The sequence below is a fragment of the Musca domestica genome, unplaced genomic scaffold (assembly GCF_030504385.1).
Source record: "Musca domestica strain aabys unplaced genomic scaffold, Musca_domestica.polishedcontigs.V.1.1 22, whole genome shotgun sequence".
Lineage (NCBI taxonomy): Eukaryota > Metazoa > Arthropoda > Insecta > Diptera > Muscidae > Musca > Musca domestica.
In genome coordinates, this window is record NW_026712262.1 from 569,561 (window position 1) to 594,026 (window position 24,466).

Sequence of the window (24,466 nt, forward strand, 5' to 3'; positions counted from 1 at the left end):
GCATTAGGGTCACTGTTCACGTGTAGCCTGGACATATGTAAATGTGTGCTATATGGAAATGTGTGCTATACTGGACATATGGAAATGTGTGCTATACAGGGTGAGATTAGAAAACTGCAACAAAGTCAAACGCCAAAATTTTTACATTTTTTTTTTTTTAATTTTTGTGAATGAAAGCAAAAAATGTCGAAAATAGCTTCAAATTTTAGAATAAGTTTAGATTTATTCGAATTGGTCACCTTTGGCACGAATTATGGCCTTCAAATCGCCAATGAAACCGTCACACGCTGCCCGAATGTTGCTCTGCTGTATGTTGTCCCATTCCCAGCAAAGCGCTTGATTGAGGTGGTCGACACTGGTATTTTTTAGTGCCAACCTTGTTTTCCAAAATACTCCAGACACAATAGTCCAACTTATTGGTGCGTTGAAAAAGAGGCGAGGAACCGCTGAGTTCTATGGTGCTGAGTCGTGTTGGATTGTCCAAGGACTGCGGGCAAAATGTTTGCGTGCCCAAGGCTTTAATACAACCTCTAGAATATTTTCGGGATAATATTTTGCATTTATTCTGATGCAACGGTCGATAAACACGAGCATCGGCTGTTATGGCGGCTTATACCATCACCATGACCGGCGCTTGAGTTCTGGTGGCCAACCGAAGGTGCACATTTTAGCTGACCTCTTTGGTAAGTAAACACGATAATTTTGTTTGTTTACAAACTGCTGGACAACGAATGTTTTCTCATCGGAGAAAACCTAATTCGGCAGTTCACCACTTTCGGCCAAGCGAAGTAACTCTTTAGCTCTTTTGAGTCTATTTTCTTTCTGTTGCGGTGTAAGTTCTTGCACTTTTTGGAATTTCAACAGCTTTACCCCAAGCTCATATTTCAATATTTGCCGAATGGAATATTGCGATATGTTCAGCTCACGAGATATTTTTCGGCCACTGCGACGCGGGTTTCGATCGATCAAGTCGCTTCTTTACTTTTCCAATGTTGATGTTGCTGTTTCCGTCCACCCCCTTGACGTCGGGCTTCGCTACCAGTATCACAGTAACGAGCGATGGTGCGAGACACAAAAGATTTATTTCACATTTAAATTTTGGAGTGCTCTAACGATAGCCACTTGTGGTTGTCCAGCCAAATATAAAGAAATCACACTATCACGCATGAATTCCATCGCGAAAAACTTTTTTGTGGAAATTCTCACCAAAATGCTTTTGTACGCTTGTAAACAATATAATGAGCTGTCAATGAAATAATTTTTTACGAGTGGCTTAGAAATGACAGCAGTCTGAAGTTGGTTGCATTATTTTTATCTCGCCCTGTAATTGTACGGAAAACACTGATCCGTACTTAGTTTTGTATTGCGTGAAGGGATAGAGAAAAAATTCTGAAAATTAATATTTAGATTACTGATGGTATCAGTGTTTGAGATTTAGCGGTGGTTTGGAAGTGCGTCCTTTATTCGTACGAACAGTACAAAATGGTACTAAATTTAGTGTTATTTGGTTTTTGTCATATACAAAGGGACTCCTTTAGTCCCTAGTGGACATAGCCTCAAGGTGTGGACACATAAGCAGCTCATAAATGTATGCCAAAGCCGCACTCGAATCCTGCCGTCGTTTCCCGTTATAATTTGACATTAATATCCTTAGTCATGACGCCAAGCTGCTTATGTACCCCCACCTTTATTGACATTGATTTAAGTCGGATCTATGACTAAAATGTTCCTTGTAACGAATCAGACTTGATTTTCCTGTCAATGAAATATAAAATAATTTTTTCAATAAGAATTTTTGATAAACGTAATTTGTCGTTTTATAATTTTTGTAAAGTCAACCCAAACTTAATTCAAAAATCAATTGGAGGATTACACACATGCCTCATGGAACGACAGCAACCAATTTCAATTATCATTAAAGCTGTTGGGATATTGGAAGACTGGTACATGAAACAATATTTTTATGGAGAATTGAAGCCAAATGAATCCCTTGCTTTAAAATTGAAGGAAGTCAACACCATGAAAGTGAATCTCCGTCAAAATATCAATTGAAGTTCTTAAGATCTTAATATTTCAATGCTACAGTAAGTCCAAAAGTGTTTTATTCTTCTTTCTCCGCTTAAAAGACTCAGCTTCCTTGTTGTTACGTTCGCTTGACGGAGATTTGTGTGAAAATTTGCATCAATGGAAAGCTAATGTTGAACGCCACGGTACCATGGTTTTTAGTGCTTCTTTATGTAGATTTAACGGCATGGACATTCACCACGAACAAAAGTTTTTGTCGAGCTAATTTGTGGTCAGTTTACGTGAAAAGGTGAATGTATATTTGCTCTATGTTGGTTGCAACCTTCACAATATCCTTTGTGGCATTGGAAAGTTTGTCTTCATTTCTGCTCGAATCACATATTTTTTTGTAAGTTTTATGGAATTGAGAATGGACCACGATGTGCTAGAGCCCGCAGATAACAGTTCTATCCAATTTTAGGTGTCTGAACGGTTTACATCGGGGCCAGAATCCTTGTCCTATGAAAATTTTTAATGGGACAATATATTCCTTATAAATAGTAACAGTGCAGAACTGGTAAGTTTATTGCCAAATTTTTGTCAAAGGAAGTCTTCTTGGCCGACCTTAGCTACAATATCGTATTTATAATTTTCATTGAGAACGTAAACAATTTTAGAATGGAAACTCATTTTAGTCTAAGCTTGATAAAACGCTACTGAATACCGATTTTCCGATTTTAGTCAAATATCCCAATCAATCCCAATATCCAATTCTTTTTCTACCACTTCCACAAGTGGTCAACAATTTTAGTAATCAAAACTCTTATAAAATGGGAAATTATTTCACAGTTCTCTCCAAAGTTCAAACATTGCAATATTTGTATTAACATTAGATCTAGTGTATAGATGAGATAAATAGGCCTAATCTTTATGGGACCTAAAAGATAAAATACAGAGGGTATATATATAAATCTGTCATGACATGGAGAAGGAAGCGAGATAGACCCATACTTACTTTTGAGGATCTTTATAGAATCACTTTCTGAGTCGGTTTGTGCCTGTAAGTCCGTCCGTCCGTCTGTCCATGTATTTCTGTGAATAAAATGCAGGTCACATTTATTATCCGATTGAGGTGAAATTTTGCGAACGATACTTGTTTGGCTTGGATGATAATCGATTCAAATTTAGATATATAGCTCCCTTATATATCTTCATCTGAATATGAACTGAATCGTGGCAGTTGCGACTGAATTCATTCTAGAAACAAGTACTTCAAATTTGGTGAAAATGGCTCAGATATAGCTATATCTGTTATGTTTCATCCGATTTGGTGTTTAAGTCACCTTCGTATTATGCACTCCACAAGAATGATATTTGGTACCAGATATCATATACAGCTCAGAAATAAATGTTTAAAATATTGTCAAGATCGGTTCAGATTTCGAAAGAACTCCCATATATAAATGGCAAATATCAGTCTAAATGGACTGAATTTTGGCAATTTCGACTTAATTTATCCGAAAATCAAGTGCTCCAAATTTAAAGTTTAAATCGGTTCTGATAAAGCAATAGCTTCCATATATATGTTTCAACCGATTTAGTGTTAAAATCTCTCACATGCGTACTACAATGATATTTGATACCGGACATCAGATACTGCTCCAAATTTTATCGAGATCAGTTTAAGATCTTTATATCGCTTCGATATATATCTTTATCCGATTTTACGGTTATCGCTTACCATACAGGGTGAGGTGAAAAAAATGCAACAAACTTCAGACTGCTGTCATTTCTAAGCAACTCGTCCGAGAGTGACATTCCTGTGATTCTCAGTGACAGCTCATTATATTGTTTACAAGCGTACCTTGATACTGGCTCGTTACCTTGATACTGGTAGCGCAGCCCGACATCAAGGAAGTGGACGGAAGAAAACATCAACATCAGCAGAAATGGTTCGAAAAGTAAAGAAGCGACTTGATCGAAACCTGCGTCGCAGTGGCCGAAAATGGTTTTCCATTCGGCAAATATTGAAAGAATGAGCTGGGGTAAGGCCATTGAAATTCCAAAAAGTGCACGAACTTACACCGTAACAGAAAGAAAAGAAAGAGTTGTTTCGCTTGGGCGAAAGTAATGATCTGCCGAATTTGGTTTTCTCCGATGAGAAAACATTCGTTGTGCAGCAGTTTATAAACAAACAAAATGATCGTGTTTACTTGCCAAAGAGGTCAGCTGAAAATGTGCACCTTCGGTTGGCCACCAGAACTCAAGCGCCGGCCATGGTGATGGCCACTCGTCGCCGCTCGTATTAATCGACAGTGGTATCAGAATAAATGCAAAATATTACCGCGAAAATATTCTGGAGGGTGTATTAAAGCCTTGGGCACGCAAACATTTTGGCCGCAGACCTTGGACAGTCCAATAGGACTCAGCACGCGTCACCCATTTCCAGCGCACAATGGCCACCAAAATCTCATGATATCAATCCGTTGGACTATTGTGTCTGGAGCATTTTGGAAAGCAAGGTTGGCACTAAAAAATACCAAAGTGTCGATAACCTCAAGCAAGCGCTTCGCCGGGAATGGGCCAAAATAACGCAGAGCAACATTCGGGCAGCGTGTGACGGTTTTATAGGCCATAAATCTTGCCAAAGGTGGCCAATTCGAACAAATCAAAACCTATTCTACAATTGGATGCTATTCCGACATTTTTTGCTTTTAATTCAATAAAGTTTAAAAAAAATTATGGCTTTGACTTTGTTGCAGTTTTTTTTATCTCATACTGTGTATAAATATTCTATCGGCAAACCAAAGGATAAGAAAGTTTTCTTGTTAAAAAATACGAATAGAAAATTTTGAAACATTTCACATTTTTATTACACTAAACCACTACAATTTAATCCAAATATGTTTGACAATTTTTCTCGGCGTTCTGCTCGATTTGGGCCCATCGTCTCCTTTATAGGATGTTGTGACATTCGTTATTGTCGGCTTCTGCGTTAGGTCATTTAAATTCACCAAATATTCACCATCATCGTCGTATAAACGATACGACTTTGAGTTCGCTCCATCACGTTCAAAATGCATTTTATTTCGTCTTCTGTAATTCGCTGCAAATTTCGACGACATTGATGATGCTGTCATCAGAGATGAGACAATGTTGCGACTTCTTCGGGAGTGTGGTTTCCTTGTTGAATATTTCCAGCCGTGCTGTTGCTGCTGGGGTATCGAAACGATCGAATGAATTTTTGTGCGAATCGGTCCGGATTTGGGGTGGAAGAGCTGTTGATATTTTTGTTGTTCTTGGATTTTTTGTATAATTGAAAAGGGCAGCAGTAGTTCCGAATCGAAGGGCGTACCACCTCGGGTGTGAATTCGTATGATTTGGGGCGGTGGTGATTTGTCTTCCAAAATTATAGCCATCGCATAGGCAAATGATGTGAGTAGCAGTATGCAACGGAAGAATTTGAACATTTTTTGGTGTTGTTTTTCTCTCGTTTTGTTGGCTAAGAAAGTTCTTTACCCGTTTGAGCACCGCTTCCGACTAATTGTGTAAACATTTCAAATTAGAGATTTAAGCTGGAGTCAAGTGTCGGCCGTTTGTTGGCAACGAAATGTGTCAGCGACAGTTGAGACAAAAAGCCTTGTGTGATGCCATCTCTCTGTGGGTTAGCCAAGAGTATGGTCGAGTGCAAGTGTAATTGCGTGTGTGTGTATCATCTCAGTCATCGGAAAGTTAATGGGGCTTTTCATCTAACGACAAATTATGCAATTATTAAGCCATCACTCAATGTAACACCCATATGGTATTTGAAGAGAATTTTAAGTAGTCAGTAGGTGACTTGATTAAAGTACCTACTATCATATGAACATGAGAACTGACAACTTAGATACAAGAAATGACAAAGAAAGGCTTATAGACCTCAAACAAAAGTACGGATATTTGGCATTATATCGGATATCTTTGAGCTCTTTCCGGATTCTGCGCAAATTTCGAAGTTTGATACTCTACATATATAGGGTACTCTACATATATAGTTATTCAGATTCGAAATTTTGTATAGTTTTTGCAAAAATAAATAAAGTTTTAATAACTTTTTATTAAATTTCATAAATTTGTAGTTTTATTAAAACAATGCTTTTAGCCAGTAGTCGGCACCACTTGCCAATTGTCGGTATGGCATGTTCCAACAGTCGACATACCAATTTTTTTGTAAGAATAATTAATAATAATAAACTAATTCATTAAAATATAATATATTTTTATTATTATTCGACGTCTTTATTGTACTTTTTTTTTTTTAAGTTTCTTTCTTTATTGATAATATAATAATTATTACAATTCATTATTTACATAGTTCCACGAAGCTATTGTAGGCTTGTATGTGGAGTAAGAAGTGATTACAATTTTCATTGATTGACTAAAATTAGCTGTAGACTTCAAATATTATTATTTTATTTTTGCTTATAATTATTAATTACTTATTTAAATAATGATTTTTGAGTAATTTTATCCTAATTTTTTTATTGCATTCCTGCATTATCGCATTTGGTAGTTCATTTAAGATGGTAGGCAGACTAACAGATAGTGCATGTTTTCCATAGTCATTTTTAAATGCTGGGACTATATATCGGCCTTCAATTCTGCGTCTAGTGTTTTGTTCATGGTTTAGTTTCTTCGCTAAGTTTGCGTCTTCCATGAATTCTTTTATGATTGAAATCGAATATAAATCCTTTATATTAAGAATTTTTTGAGTTGCGTACAGTTGTGTGGTTGGCCTGTTGTTATTAGTTCTGTCTTGTGTGCTGGCTGGTTGTTTTTTGCTTAATGATTTGACAATTTTGTTCTGTGCAGATTGCAGAACACTGCATATTTTTGCATTACCCCAGGCAGTAATCCCATGTCTGAGATGAGATTCCACTAACGAAAAATATGCTTGTTTAATAACATAATAAGGTGCGCAATTTCCGAGGTGGTATAGAGCGTATGATGATTGCCTCCATTTTGTTTGAACATGGTGAATATGAGACTTCCATTTAAAATTATCATCTAGATGAACGCCTAGATATTTATAAGTTTCAACTATTTCTAGATGAGAGTCGCAGTGTTCGTTCTGCGATTGATTGAACACTATATCTTTTTTATGTAGACATTCCGTATTGTGAAATGTTATTCTAAAGGTAGTTTTAGGTACGGTTCTCGGTCTAATATGCATGACTTTAGTTTTTTTAGCATTTATGATTAGACCGCTATCATGACACCATCTCGTCACTTTATTTAAGTCATATTGAAGGGAACATATAGCATCATTTAATGACTTATTGCTGACGATTATTGCTGTGTCGTCGGCGTATGTGTATGCTGTGCTGTATTTCAGTTGTAATATCATTTCATTTGCGTATATGATATATAATATTGGGCCCAATTTAGATCCTTGTGGAACTCCAAATTCACTCGGCATTATACTGCTCTTTGTGTCTCCTATATTTACGCAAAAAGACCTGCAGGTGAGGTAATTGGCGAACCAATTCAAGATTTTTCCTCGTATACCGACTTTTTCTAGGACGTTTAATAGTTTCTCGTGTGGTATTGTGTCAAATGCTTTGCTAAAGTCAATGAATAAAGCTAAGCAGTTTTTATTTTGGCTCAAAGACGTGTTGATGTTATTAGCGAATAGTCCTAGAAGCTGATTTATGTTTTTACCCTTTTGAAAACCATATTGTTCTTTGTTAATTACCTTATATTTTTTAAGAAAGCTGTTTAGTCTTCTCGCAACTATTTCTTCTAAAACTTTCTCTATTACCGGTAGAATTGCTATAGGTCTGTAGTTATTGTAGTCTGATTTGTTACCACTTTTGTGTATAGGTTTGATTAGGGATTGCTTCATTCAATCAGGAATTATGGCGTTATGAATGCTATCGTTCACAAGTTTTGTGATTATAGGTGTTAGTACGTTTGCATTATTTTTTAGGTCTATTGACCTTATATTGTCTATTCCAGGACTTTTTCTTGGGTTCAATGCACATAGTATATTATATATTTCTTGTTCACTTGCATATTCTGTAAACATTGAGTTTTGAAAGATTTTTTCTACTTTTAAGTTTAGAGTTATTATTGAACATTGAAAGTTTCTAGCGAAGTTTTCGGTGATGTTCAAGAGTGATTCATTTTTAAAGCTTTTTAGTAGAGTATCGTTATTATTTTCAGATTTTGACCCGGTAATTTTGTTTATCAATTTCCATGTTTCTCTAATGTTATTTCTGTTTTCTATAAATTGTTTATGAAAATAAATGTTTTTTGCATTTTTTATAATTTTATTTAGCCTATTATTAAATCGCTTATATATGGTTTCATTGGTTTTGTTGTTTTTGTTACGAGTCCATTTTTTATATAAATTGTCTCTCATATTGCAGCATCTCAAAATGTATTCATTAAGCCAAGGGAATTCATTTCTCTTTTTGAACTTAGATTCTTTAACTTCCGATTTTTTGAATATTTCGTTGAAAGTGTTATAAATATTATTATAAAGCTCGCTGGTGTTACTGGATTTGTTTAATATTTCCTCCCAGTTTGTGTTAATTATTTGAATGTTGACTTTATTTGTGTATATTTTACGTTATTCTTCTATTTGTTCCTTTCTGGATTCAACCTTTTTCTCATTATTTAAAAATCCGAAAACTGCAAAATGATCTGATATTTGTAATCTCACTGTGCCTGCATGTCCATGTATTAAATTTTTATCCATTCTTGAAAATAAATGGTCAATACATGTTCGAGTTTGGACCGTATTGTCCTCTCTTGTTGCCATATTGATCATGCAATGTAAACCATATGAAGATAGAATATTTAAATAATTTGTTGCTAAACGATTGCGCTTTATTAAGTCAATATTAATGTCACCCGACATAATTAATTTTTGTTTTCTGTTTACATTGGCAATTAGATTTTCTAATTCCTTTAAGAACACTTTGATATTTTGGTTTGGTGGTCTATAGATTGCTATGATGATGATTTCTTGGTTGTTTATTGGTTTTATTATTAATTTCATTGTTTCGGCTGATGACATTTCAGTTTCCAATTGGTCAAATTGTAATTCATTTCTGATGAAGACAGCTAGGCCTCCACCCCTGCCATGTCTGTTCTGAAATATTGCATTAAAGCCATTTATATTATAAAATCTATTTTCATCATCTGTTATATTTGTTTCGCACAATATAATGATTTTTATTTGATGTATAATTTTTGATAAACTGGCTATAAAAGCCAAAAAGTTTTTCCTTAAAGATCGAATGTTTAGGTGTATTATTGACATATCATAGTCCAAATATTTCGTTTGTATGTCGTTGAAGATATCAAGTGTTTCCTCCGTATAATTCATATATTTTTTTTAATTTCAGTTTTTTTATTTGAGAAATAAAGGTTTTAATTATTTTTTAAACTTCAGTATTTTTTTTTATTTTTATTTGAAAAAGTGTTTTTTAAATTTTGTTATAATTTGATATTTGAATAGAGTTTGCGCACAGGGAGTCTTTTATAAGAAAAATGTTATTGATTCTAATTATTTTAATTTGATGAAATAATATTTTCCAAATCTGCTGTGTTATTGATGTTTGTTAATGGTGAATTTTCGTTTTTCCGAGCATATATATTTCCATTTTTCACCCATATAAATTTCCATCCCGATTCCTTTGCTTTCGTCTTTGCCATCCATAGAAGTTTTCTGTTGTATGGTGTAAGCTCATCGTTTAAGAATATAAAATTACTCGACCCATCTGATTGTGCGATTTCCACTCTGTGGTTCTTGATTTTATCCATAATCTCTCATCTTTTGGTTACTGTGGTGAATTCAACGATGATTTTGTTGTTTCTTTTTATTTTGTAGGCTCTCTCAATTTCTCTTTCTTTTATTTCTACCCCCGCTCTTTCGCATATCATGTTTATTACCTCAGTAATTTCCATGTTTGCATCGCTCACGTTGCCTATTTCTATATTTTTGTTTATCGCTCTCTGCTCCAATTTGTTCACTCTGGTGCTGAGTTCATTTATATGCTCGTTTTTTTGTTTGTCTCTCAATTGGAGTTCATATATTTGTTCGCTTTTTTCTTTATCTCTCATTTGGAGTTCGGTGATTTGATTAGTGATCGTTGTTACGTTTTTGTTAATCTCAGCGATGTGTTGTTGTATGTTGGAGATATTTGCGTTCAATGTACTCATGTTCAAAGAGAGTTGTTTTATGCAATTTTGAATGTCTTGCATGCCTGCTTTTAACTCAGCGGAGTCTTTTTGCTGCGATATGATCTCATGATTGTTTCGTGTAGTAGTTGGTGTCGCAGTATTTTTAAATCGTTTACTTGCATTATTCTCATCATCATCTCTTTCACGTTGTTTGGATTGCAATTGTTGTAGATTGGTATTTTCCTCGGAGAGTTTTGTTTCATTTTCATTACTGCTTATTAGAATATACGCGTTATTTGGTGATTTCACTCTTGGATTGCATAAATGACATTTCCAATCTGCTTTCGTCTGCTGTCCCATACTCTTATATGAACTCTCTGATAGAGAGCAACAAGGACTGAAGTGGAATTGGCGGTTGCACTGAAAGCATCGTACAAAGTTCAACGATTTTATATTGGTACTGCATTGGCCACAAATATTGTTTGAAACTTGCAAAAGTGACATATTTAAGGAATTCGTAGTTTACTGTTTGTTTAGAAAACTTTATTGGTATATATTAATAATAAATTTATATTTTTCTGGATGTTTAACAGTGGGAAATGACAAACTTTTTGTGCGTATGCGAAATTGCGTCCGATCGTTTTGATGACTACAGCGAGACTTTCTTAAGAATATGGATTGTTGAGGACCTTCACAGACAAAAATTTAATTTTTATTACAATAAATCATATTTTCTTAGCAAAATTGTACACAATATAGCTGACAATATTTTTGAAGTAAACAAAATACATTTAGTTATAATAGTTTCATTTATTTGGGCTTAAAAATAAAAAGTGCCGACTACTGGAACATGCCGAACTTAGGCACACTTACCCTATAAAATAATAAAACTTGAGTGACTGACTTCCAGAAGCAACGACTAGGGCGAGAAGCTTGAAATTTGGAATGTAGGTAAGAAGAAGTAAGATTAGGCGAAGTTTTTGGAAATTTGTACTAAAAGGTATTAAATATATCAAAACTGCTGAAATTATATACGTATACCCATATAGTCTTAAAATTTCGTATGTTGGTCACTATTAATGTCAGATATCAGATAAGTCGGAATTTTTAGAAATTCGTACTAAAACAGCTACTAAAAGCACTAAACATGCTGACTCTCTAAATTTCACATGTGTTTTAATATCGGCACGAGACATCAAATATGATAGAGATTTTAAAATTCGAATAAAAAAAGGTACTAGGCAGTACCGGCGTTTTGGTGATAAAGGTGATATTATTGTCACATTATAAGGGAAAACTACGGCAAGATTTATGCGCGGATCTGACAGCTAATTTGTCATACAAGTATTGTTTATGCATCATCACTTTAAATTATATAATAAAAAAAAAAAATCAACAATTTCCAAAAATCTCGTATAAAGCACAGGATGTAGTCGATATAGGCCAAATCTGGCACTTTGTAATATTTCTAACTATCGTGTCTGATCTAAGACTGATGTAAATATTACAACATGGCAGATGCACAATATCGACTCTTTCCTATACTTTATATGAGATAAAAATATTGGTATGGGCAAAATTTGATGGAAATCGAACATATATATCCAATTTTATCATAAATTCCGATTAATTACATATTCATATCAGATTTCTAGTTGAGAGAAATGTTTAGATATAACATGTTGTAAAGAACCGGCGACTTATTTTGCAAGATGTTACAGACATAAGTATTGAAATTGTGCTCCTTTGTGGGTGGGTTACCAGAAGGGGATGACAGATATCAAGAGAGAGAGTTGGATGCTTATCTCGCTTTCATTGAGCGTTTTATTTTTCAGCAATCTTGAACCCTTGAGGGAGGTACCAGAAGAAATGTTCCGATCTGTACCATCTTTATAACATATCTTGAGGTGATGGAAATATTTAGATTTACTAAATCTGAATGAAATCGGATGTTAATTTTGCGTTTTATGAGCTTCATGGATACTCAAAATCTTGAGTTAATACAAATATTGTGATGTATGTAATTTGAATTAATGCTTATTTCGGATTTTATGATTGTTTTGGTCATTCAAAACTTTGACCCTTTGTGTGGGAGGTACCAGAAGGAATAGTCGGATCTCTACCATCTCTATAACAGATTTTTATGAGCTTCATAAATATTCACAATTTTGACCCTTTGTGGGGGAGGTAACAGAAGGAGTGTACCGATAAACTCTATCTTCACACCGTACCTTGGGTTAAGAAAAATATTGTGATGTGTGTAATTTGAAGGCAATCGGATACTTACATCACATTTTATAGGAGTTATAATTATCGAAAATTTTGAACCTTTGTGGCGGAGGTACTTGATGGAGTGGACCGATATTGTCCATTTTTTTATTGTCCACGTGACCTAGCACAGATGCAAATATTAGGATTCGCAAAGTTTTAGCGAAATCGGATTATTCTTTCTCTTTCTGCGCAACAAGTTACTTTCCTTAAAAATGTTGACATTTTTTGTGAAAGGGACCATAAGGAGTGGACCGATATTGCCCATTTCCGAACTGGATCTGAGTTTGACGATAATATTACGATGTACCAAGTTTGCACCAAATCGGATATTGCCTACGTGCACATCAGCCAGACAGACGGACGGACATCGCTAGATCGACTCCAAATGTCCTGAAACGGATTTGGCCCAAAAAGACTTAGGGTTCAAAACTGTTATTTCGATGAGGCACGTTTTGGCCGTATACAGGGTTGCCCATATTCGACGGACCATCTGGCAACGCCATAACTTTTGACAGAGATGTCACATCGCTTGATGACATGCCGCGTTTGAAGCGTCAGTCCAGGCAGATTTTTACCATGAACCAATACACGCCACGCGAGCGCTCTGAAATTTACATTCAACAGAAGAAGTCAATTGTGAAAACTCAACGTGCTTTTAAAACATAAAAAATCTGAGAAGTGCGCATTCTAAGAACACCATTAAGCGTTTATACGAAAAATTTTCGACTGGTAAGGCTCTTTCTGATCCGAAGAGGCCATATAAAAGTCGACCAAGGCGATCGGCCGAGAATATCGCTGCCGTACGAGCCAGTGTTGAGAGGTCCCCAAGAACATCCCAAAAACGCCGTTCTCAGCAGCTGGGCATGGCTCGGTCCACTTTAGAACGGATTATTCGCATTGATTTGCATTTGTTCCCGTACAAAATTCAATTGACGCAAAGAATGTTGCCTGCGGACAAGCCTCATCGATTGGAATTCGCCCAAAGAGTCATGGGTCCGTCGAATATGGGCAACCCTGTATGATATATACCCTCTCTAGCCATATGGCTGAGGGTATACATCTGTCAACTAATACTTGTTTGTGTATAAAAAACCTTTTCTTTTCGAGAAATTTAGTTTTTTTTCTAATGATCTCTATTAAATTTCAAAGCCCTATATTGGCAAGGATGCTGCCATCTTTGATATCCTCGCACTTTGTTGTGGTTGTTCCTATTGCTGTTAGACATTACAGGTATTGTTGTCCCACTTTCTTCTACGGAATATACTGTCAATTTTTCTTGGCATCTACCTACAAAAGTGCAACGATTTCCAAAAAAAAGACACACTTTTAACCATATGCAGAGAGAATATGTCTGCCTGATACTTTTTAACCTTTTTTATATCCTCCACCATAGTATGGAGGGTATATTAAGTTTGTAATTCCGTTTGCAACGCCTCGAAGTATACATTTTAGACCCCACAAAGTATATATATATTCTGGAACAGCATAAAATTCTATGTCGATTTAACAATGTCCGTCCGTCTATCCGTCTGTCCGTCTGTGGAAATCACTCTAGCTTCCGAACGAAATAAAGTAAGTTGATAAAAATTTACTCAAATGTGTATTATGCAGGACTTTTGCTATTGAAAATGGCCCACATCTTCGTATAGCTCCCACATAACGATACCTCCCGATATTCGGTATTTGGATGATTTTAGCGACATTATTTACCGGAATTATTGGTTTGGTATTTGAAGTTCGTAATGAATATTACAGCCTATGACAGAAAATTGTCTGTGCAGGTCCACGTCTTCTTATAGCCCCCATATAACGGTACCCCCTGATATTCGGTATTTGGATGATTTTAGCGACATTATTTACCGGAATTGTTTCAAATTTCGCATTTGAAGTTCGTAATGGATATAACAGCCTGTGACAGAAAATTGTTCGTGCAGGTCCACGTCTTCGTATAGCCCTTATAAAACGGTACCCCCGATATACGGTATTTTTATGATTTTAGCGACATTATTTACCGGAATTATTTCAAATTTTGTATTTGAAGTTCGTAATGGATACTACATTCTATGCCAGAAAATTGTCTGTGCCGGCTTATGACAAAAGTTGTGTATGCAGGTCCACGTTGTCGTATAGACCCTAATATATGGCTACATTCGGGATTTTTAAGATTTTAACAGAATTTTTAATGGATTTCAATTTTTTGAAAATTGCCAAATTTGTACCACATGGTGGAGGGTAAACAGCTTTTTTACTTGTTATACCCTCCACCATACTATGGAGGGTATATTAATTTTGTCATTCCGTTTGTAACTCCTCGAAATACTCACGTCAGACCCAACAAAGTATATATATTCTTGATCAGCGTAAAATTCTAAGACGATTTAGCCATGTCCGTCTGTCTGTCTGTGTGTCTGTCTGTCTGTCTGTCTGTCTGTCTGTCTGTCTGTCTGTCTGTCTGTCCGTCTGTCTGTCTGTCGTAATCACGCTATCTTTCGAACAAATAGAGATAGAAGGCTAAAATTTTGCACACATGTATATTTTGCCAGTAGGCAGGTTAAGTTCGTAAATGGGTCATGTAGGTCCAAGTTTTCATATAGCCCCCATATAACGGTACCTCTCGATATTCGGTATTTTGATGATTTTAGCGACATTATTCACCGGAATTGTTTCAAATTTGGCATTTGAAGTTCGTAATGGATACTACAGCCTAAGACAGAAAATTATCTGTGCAGGTCCACGTCTTCGTATAGCCCCCATATAACGGTACCCCCCGATATTCGGTATTTTGATGATTTTAGCGACATTATTTAACGGAACCGTTCCAAATTTGGTATTTGAAGTTCGTAATAGATACTGCAGCAGAAAACAGAAAATGGGCCATGTAGGTCCACGTCTTCGTATAGCCCCTATATACCGTACCCCCCGATATTCGGTATTTTGATGATTTTAGCGACATTATTTAACGGAACCGTTCCAAATTTGGTATTTCAAGTTCTTAATAGATACTGCAGCAGAAAACAGGAAATAGACCATGTAGGTCCACGTCTTCATATAGCCCCCATATAACGGTACCCCCGATATTCGGTATTTTAATGATTTTAGCGACATTATTTACAGGGATTGTTTCAAATTTCGCATGTGAAGTTCGTAATGGATACTTCAGCCCATGCCAGAAAATTGTCTGTGCAGGTCCACGTCTTCGTATAGCCCCCATATAACGGTACCCCCTATATTCGGTATTTTGATGATTTTAGCTACATTATAAACAAATTTTTCTTCATGTTTCGCATTTAAATGTTGTAATAGCTTATGACAAAAGTTGCCTATGCATGTATACGTCGTCGTATAGACATTCGGTATTTTTAAGATTTTAACAGAATTTTTAAAGGATTTTTTTTTATTTTATTTATTTATTTTATTTTTTTTGGAAATTGCCAAATTTGTACCAAATGGTGGAGGGTATTAAAAGTTCGGCCCGGCCGAACTTACAGCTTTTTTACTTGTTTTAACCTCACTTCGCTTATACATAGGTCAAGCTCGCATATAGCGAGTCTCGGCAATTCTTTCCTAAAACGATTAGTTCTTGAAAATAATTTGGGGCTCAAAGTTGTAAAATTCGACGCAATGTTACAAATTAACCAAAATACCCAAATTACCATCCATTTCCATGTAGTTCAATTCGAGTACGTCCAATTTAATGAGAATTATTCTTCATTCACTGGCATTACCACAACTTGACACTATGACTTGCTTTCACATCTTTCATCTGATCTTTTTTGTTGTCGTCATTTGGTGTCATTATTACTGGAGCATTAAATCTGTGGATTGTTATCTCTTTGTCAGCTTTAAGTCTTTGTTTTTCGTGGCTTTTTGATACTTCAAATTTATTACCTTAATTATTAAAATTATACATACACACATACTACTTTTCTAGTTGATGTAATTAGGGTGTAGCTAGGTTTTATTACCCAAGCAATATCTATGGAGCATAGCTTTGTGCTATGGCCAATTTCTTTTTAAGATTTTGTTTTGTTTTCTTTTTAAACAAAGAATTGTAAATGACCCGGTCGAGCTATGTTTTGTCGCACCTCTTTTTTTGTTTCGTTCTCACCTATGAATACTTTTTCTTGTTATCTTATAATTTTATAGTTTTTTTTTGGGTTATCAACAAAAACATTTTAATACGTCATAATATTTCTTCTATTAAAAGTTTGGCTTCAGAAGCTGACAGTCATATTTAGTGCTAAGATTTACTAGGAATTCCTAGTGATCTTTTAACCTTGTAGTAAAGATTCAGAGCAGGGCCTAAGTAACCCAGTAAGGAAGGGAAATTTTGGTGTGGTCACAAGTCTAACTGCACATTAACGAAAATTAATTAAAATTTAAGAGAGCCAAGTAAAGCATTATTTTTTAAACGATGTGATTCATGGCTCTATCCAGAACAAATCTCCACTCAACTGTGAATTTTATAGCATCGATTTCTCTCCTCTTGTACTGTGTGACAAAATTCAATTTTTTATACCTTCCACGATAGTATGGAGGGTATATTAGGTTTGTCATTCTGTTTGTAACACCTCGAAATATACATTCCGTCAGTCTAGCCGCCTGTAGAAATCACTCTAGCTTCCGAAGGTAATGAAGTAGGTTAATAAAATTTTACTCAAATTTATATTATTTTTGCAGGATTTTTGGTATGGAAAATTGGCCGTGTAGGTCCACGATTTGGTATAGCCCCCATATAACTGTACCTCCCTATATTCGGTAGTTTGGTGATTTAAGCGACATTATTCACCGGAATTGTTTCAAATTTGGTATTAGATGTTCGTAATGGATACTACATCCTATGACAGAAAATTGCCTGTTCAGATCTACGTCTTCGTATAGCCCCCATATAACGGTACCTCCGGATATTCGGTATTTTGATGATTTAAGCGACATTATTCACCGGAATTGTTTGAACATTGGTATTTCATGTTCGTAATGGATACTACAGCCTATGACAGAAAATTGTCTGTGCAGGTCCACGTCACCGTATACCCCCCATATAATGGTACCTCCCCATATTTGGTTTCATGATTTTAGCTACATTTTTTTCAAGTTTCGCATTTGAATATTGAGTTTGAATTTGAAGTATAAAGTGTCTTCGGCAATATTGCGGGGAATATTATGTTTAACCCTCAAGCGAGCCAAGAAAGAGGTATTTTTGGTCCATTTCCTTAAATAAAGGTAAAAACTCTTATTAAACGGTATCGTAGCAAATCAAAATACTCCACAAAATTATTTGACATAAAATTCTACTATAGGTCCTAGAAGACATGAAAAGTCTGAATCTTACCTAAACGCCAAAAATTCAAATATATTAAACCTCACATTTTAGGGTTAAAGTCGTACTTTATGTGAGTTTGTGCAACAATCTCCAACAAAGCATCATTTTAGAAGGATGACATCAAAGGCAAAAATATTCTTCATTAAATTATACTATATTTCGCCAAAGAATAGAAATCTCTATTTCCATTGGATATCAAAAAATATTTGTATTAATATTCTCAAAGAAAAAGACAGAAAATATTCCCTATTTTTGATAAATATATACTTGAGCTTTTTTTCGATTTGAAGCCTGAAAGTAACATAAAATTTCGTTTAAGGCAAAATGTGTCAAAAAAAGATATATTCTACATAAAATTTCACTATAAATCTCAAAATAAGTCATATATATCAAGGTGCAATAGTCTTTATAAAAATTACATTCAAAATGTATGTACTAAAAGTGAAAATTGCCCTATTTGCCAGACTTGATTTTCATACAAAATTTCAAGTTTTTTTCCATATTTTCACATGATACGAAATAGTGCAAATAAATACAAATTCCAAATCCACTCCATATCTCAACATTACACACCAATCCATACAATCAATTCTAAGTTTTGTACAATTTATTAAGTTTTGTACAATTTATTAAGTTTTGTACTCTTGTAGTATTTTTTCCAAAAATAATTCCAAATTTCAAGACTCCAGATCTATAGGTTTACCTAAATCCATTTTTTGCCAAATTTACCATTTGGTACACAAAATTACGAATTTCAAAAGCTCCCAATCCCAATCTTACACTCCCTGTAATCCCAATTCCAAATTTCAAAATTGTAGCCTTTTCGGTTCACCCTAATCCAAATTATAAAAATTTGGTACACATAATTTCGAATTTCCAAAACTTTCTACATCCCCCAATCCTACACTCCCACAGTAACTCCAATTCAAAATTTCGAAATTACAGCCTTATCAAATTTAGAACATTTTCAAAACTTCCTACATACTCCAATCCTACACTCCAAATTTCCCAAAATATCTCCATACCTCTTTCATACAATTCCATATAAATCTTATTTGTAAATTTCAGAATTCCAGCTCTATCGATTCACCACATTGCCAATTTGCACCAAATTTATTACCATCTGGTGCAAATAAGTACAAATTTCCTACATACCTCAATCCTACAAAATAATATTAATCTTATTTCCCAATTTCAGCACTCCAAATCCAAATTTAGTATCATTTAGTACACATTAGTACGAATTTCCATAACTACCCACATCATATCCAATAGAAATTTAATTTCCAAATATCAGGATTTTAACTCTAACGGTTCTACCAAAACTTAAATTGCACCAAAATTTAGTACCAATTAGTACACAAAAATATGAATTTCCGAAACTACTAAATTTAGAACTTGTCGTGCACATTAGTACAAATTTCAAAAACTACCCCCATACCCCAATCGTAAACTCCGCCTGTAATGCTAATTTAAACTTTTAGGATTTCACCTTTATCAGTTCCTCCAAATTTTTATACATGAGTAGACATTTCCTAAATTACCTTCTTACGTCGACCCTACTCCTTAACCATGATTCCCTTTCCAAATTTCAAGTTTTTAGCTCTAACCGTTCACATAATACGAAAAAGTACTAACTTTAGTACATTTTAAGGGTTTTTGGCAATTCGAACTATAAGTGTACTGCATTTTCAACCAGTAAAGAAAGTCCTAAAGTCGGGCGGGGCCGACTTTATGATACCCTACACCACTTTGCTAATTTAGTTGAGCTCCACTTAATATTTAAAAGTTTTTATGGGATAATTCAATCATACACGCAATGATTATAATTTTAATTTAAAATTCAAAGGACTAAATATGCCAAAGCATTAGTATCTTTTAAATTCGGACTTGTATTGCCCATTTGGTGCAAAATTAATTTGAAATCAGATAAAGATATATATGGGAGCTATATCCAAATCTGAACCGATCTGGATAAAATTTAGCAAAGATATTTCTGAGCTGTATTTGATATATTTCCCTGAATATCGTTGTTACGGAGTGCATATTACGGCTGTAGGTAACAAATACAACAAATCGGATGAACAATATATATGGGAGCTATAGCTATATCTGAACCGATCTTCACCAAATTTGGCATACTACCTTCTAGACTAAATTCGGTCGTATGTGCCAAATTCCATCTTATCGGGCTGATATTACACGTTTGGTGCACCATAAAAAGCAAATCGGACGAAGATATATATGGGAGCTATATCTAAATTTTTACCGATTATCTCCAATTTTAATAGGGTTCGTCCTTGGACCAAACAAATGATTTGTGCAAAATTGCATCTCAATTCGATAATAAATGCGACCTGCATATTGTTCACAATAATACATGGACAGACGTACGAACGGACAGACATGCATAAATCAACTTAGAAAGTGATTCTATGGAGATCCTCAAAAGTAACTATGGGTCTATCTCGCTTCCTTCTCCATGTTACAAACAAATGCACAAAGACATAATATCCTGACCACCTTATGGTGTAGGGTATAAAAATTGCGTATGCAGACCCACGTCTTCGTATATCCTCCATATAACGGTACCTCCCAATATTCGGTATTTTGATGATTTCAGCGACATTGTTCATCAGAGTTATTTCAAATTTCGTATTTAGAGTTCGTAATGAGAACTACAGTCTATGACAGAAATGCGTCTATGCAGATCCTGGACTTCGTATAGGCCCCATATATCAGTACCTCCCTTTGTTCGGTCTTTTGATGATTTTTAGGTACAATATTCATTGTTTGAAATTTCGTATTTGAAATTCCTAATAGGTTCTACAACCTCTGAAAAAAATTGTCTATGCAGGTCCAGGTCTTCGTATAGCCCCGATAGAACGGTATCTCCCAATATTCAGTATTTTGATGATTTTAGCTACATTATTCACCGAATTTTTTTTATTCAAGTTTTGCATTTGAGTATTGTAATGGTTTATGACAAAAGTTGTCTATGCAGGTCCATGTCGTCGTATAGACCCTTATATAACGGCTACATTCGGTATTTTTAAGATTTTGACAGACTTTTTAACGGATTTTATTTTTTTTTTTTGAAAATTTCCAAATTCGGTTCAAATGCTGAGTTCGGTCCGGCCGAACTTTCAGCTTTTTTACTTGTTTGTACTTGCAAAACTACTACCACTCGAATTCGAGCGATCCCGATTGCGACCCATCAGTCCCGATTACGATTTTTGGTAAAATATAATGACAATTTACAATCTTGCCATTGGCAAATCCCACGCAATCATTTCGCTGAAGTTATGTTTTGTTATCAAAACTATTTGACAATATCGGATAAAGGCAATCAATAATGTAGACAAATCTCCCTATTGTTCAAAGATCATCGTTACAAATTGTGTAATATCGGTAGGTATTCAAATTGGCCAAGTCTTCCATTGTTACGTTGATTGAATAGATCCATTGTTTCTCCACTACCACCTTCCGGCAAAATTTTTAGTTGGTATAAATTTCTGATGGGAATATGGAAAGATTATCAGTTTATCGCCTACATCGTTTAGAGGTCGTTGAGGTTAGTTTCGGAGAAGTGCCAATAAAATAAGCTGGAAACTTTTACAATGAAGGTGGGTTCCAATAACACAATTTTCAATCTGGAAAAGGAGAACTTATGGAATTTGTTGATCCTTTAGGTATTCATTTATGTATTGGCATTTGTGGTAGCCTCTTGTTCTGCTGGTATTTTGTCGGGTGGCAGTGAAGGAGGTGCTGGACATCATCAGGAATCAGTTGGACATGGGGATCATCAAGAAGTTAAGACAATTAAAGTAATTCATCAAACCGAAGCTGGACATGGAGAAAACAACCATCATCATCATCATTCCGGTGGCCATCAGGATGTGAAAACCATAAAACTAATACACGAACAAGCCAGTCATGATCATAATGTGGCTCCGATCTCGCATCCAGAGCATTTGGAAACCATTAAACTAATTCATGAACATGGTGATCAAAAACATTCTGGTGCTCATCATCATCATTCCGATGTTGGCCAGCAGTCGGTAAAAATTGTAAAAGTTATTCATGAAGGTACAGTCCATTCTCATGCTCCTGATCACCATCTTGCGGGAAATCATCAGGTGAAAACAGTTAAAGTTATTCATGAAAACCACCATGACCACTCCCATGCCCATGCTAGCCATCAGGAAGTTAAGACCTTGAAAGTAATTCATAAGGCTAACGATCATTCTCATGGCCATGGATACGGAGGCGGAAATACCCAGAAGGTTAAGACCCTAAAGGTTATTCATCAGAATGCTGGTCATCTTGATCACTCTCCAGCTCATCATCACCATCAAGAAGTTAAGACAGTGAAAGTAATCCATCAAAATGTTGGCCATTCTCATGGCAGCTTTGGCGGAGCTCATGATCACTCTCATGACAGTGGTCATCATGATGTGAAGACCATCAAAGTTCTACACTCCAATGCCGCTCCCTCTCTAAGCCAACATAATGATGTTAAAACCGTTAAGGTGATTCATCAATCGTCATCTGATAACAATGGTCATGCTAACGCTGCTGTTCCAACCTCAACTGGACATGTTGTTAAAACTGTCAAGGTTATACATCAAGCTCAAACACCATCCAATGCGTATTTGCCACCAGAAGCCTCATCAAATAGTTGGAAATAATATTTAAATTTTATTTAAGAACTTGAGGGTTTCTAGCCCATCCAGTCTCAGACCCTAAATATTAGCATTATCTCAAGTGTAAGTGATATCTGTTATTTATAAATTAATTAAAAAAAATAAAATGAAAATTATAAATTAATTAAAATTCATTTTTTTTTAAATTTTTTATTGAGGTTATCCTCAATAATACATTTCTAACATTAAATATATCCTCGGTCTTTTGGCTACAGAGGGACTAAAATGTCCTTCATCAAAATAATGTTGTTAGGTCATAGGTAGAAATCCGCTTCAGAAAATTTGAGGTCCTTCTGTCTAACCGGCAAGTAATACTGTCACCAAAATTAAGATCTAGTTCGGAGATGGGCAATGTCAGCACATTCCTTCTAGTACCTCCTTTTCTCCCACTCCCTGTAGCTTCTCCACAAAAGATCAACATTTTAAAAAGTAATAACTATCTTAAAGTGATATCTTAATACTGGGCTAGTGTTAAAATAGTATGCAATCCCATAACAAAAGTTCAAAATTTACACAAACAAGTAAAACTGAAAGCCGAACTTTCAATGTACACCATATTTGGAAGAAATCTGTAAATTTTCAAAAAAAAAAAAAAAAATGTTTAAAAATACTGCTAAAGTCATTAAAATACCGAATATATCGACCTGCATATGCAATTTTTGTCTAGGCCGTTACGAAACTTGAAACAATTCCGATGGAAAATGTAGCTAACGGTACCTCCCTATATTCGGTATTTTGATGATACCGAATATAGAGAGGTACCGTTACGTGGAGGCTATACGAAGATATGGACCCGCACAGACAATTTACTGTCATTTGCTGTAGTACCGATTAGAAATTTTAAATAACAAATTTAAAAACATTTACGGTGAAATGCGTAACACAAATTATAAAAATACCGAATATCTAGAGGCACAGTTATATAGGGACTATACCAAAACATAGACCTATATTGGCGGTTTTATGCAAGGATGTTTTTTTGCATGTGTTCCCATTCTGCTAATTTACAGCAAATTCGGAATAAAATTGTGACTACTACTAAAATTGTGATACCCAAAAACTCTTAAATCCGTAGGTACAGTTATATGGGAGCTTTACAAAAACGTGGACATATATAGCCCATTTTCGATACCAAAAATCCTGCAGGCCTAACACACACATCTGAGTAAAATTTTTTTCAACCTACTTCATTTTGTTCAGAATTTAGGTTGATTTCCACAGACGGACATACAGACAGACGGATGGACATCGCTAAATCTACATAGAATTTTATGCTGATCAAGAATATATATCCTTTATGGGGTCTAAAATTTAAATTTGGATGTGTCACAAACGGATTGACAAATACATTCCGTACTATGGTGGGGGGTATAAAAATCGATTATGTAGAGGTGCCGTTGCATGGTTCTATACGAAAAAGGGATCGATATACACCTCATATTCAATACCAAACATCTTAGACACCATATAAACTAATGTGGGTTGTATCGTGATTTCGTATCATTTAGTAACGTACGCATTTCTAAATGCATTACAGGGTGAGTCGTAGTTTTTACATTTTTTCTTAAACTTTATTAAATGAAAGCGAAAAATGTCGGAAACAGCATTAAATTTTAGAATAAGTTTAGACTTGTTCGAATTGGTCACGTTTGGCACGAATTATGGCCTTCAAACGGCCAATGAAACTGTCACACGCTGCCCGAATGTTGCTCTGCGGTATTTTGGTCCATTCCCGGCGAAGCTCTTGCTTGAGGTGATCGACACTTTGGTATTTTTTAGTGCCAACTTTGCTTTCCAAAGTACTCCAGACATAATAGTCCAACGGATTGGTATCCGGAGATTTTGGTGGCCATTGTGCGCTGGAAATGAAGCGAGGAACCTCATTTTGTAACCATTTTTGGCTGGCGCGTGCTGAGTGCGATGGTGCTGAGTCCTGTTGGAATGTCCAAAGTCTGCGGCCAAAATGTTTGCGTGCCCAAGGCTTTAATAC

General features: G+C 35.3%; 1 protein-coding gene across 1 annotated transcript; it reads left to right on the forward strand.

Moving 5' to 3' along the window:
• The first annotated feature begins 21,390 nt into the window (after positions 1–21,390).
• On the forward strand, positions 21,391–22,461 carry LOC101898298 (histidine-rich glycoprotein-like). Its single transcript, XM_011292078.3, has 2 exons — positions 21,391–21,396; positions 21,463–22,461. Exons 1-2 carry the CDS (start codon positions 21,391–21,393, stop codon positions 22,459–22,461), a joined length of 1,005 nt encoding a protein of 334 aa, XP_011290380.1.
• The last annotated feature ends 2,005 nt before the right edge of the window (positions 22,462–24,466 follow it).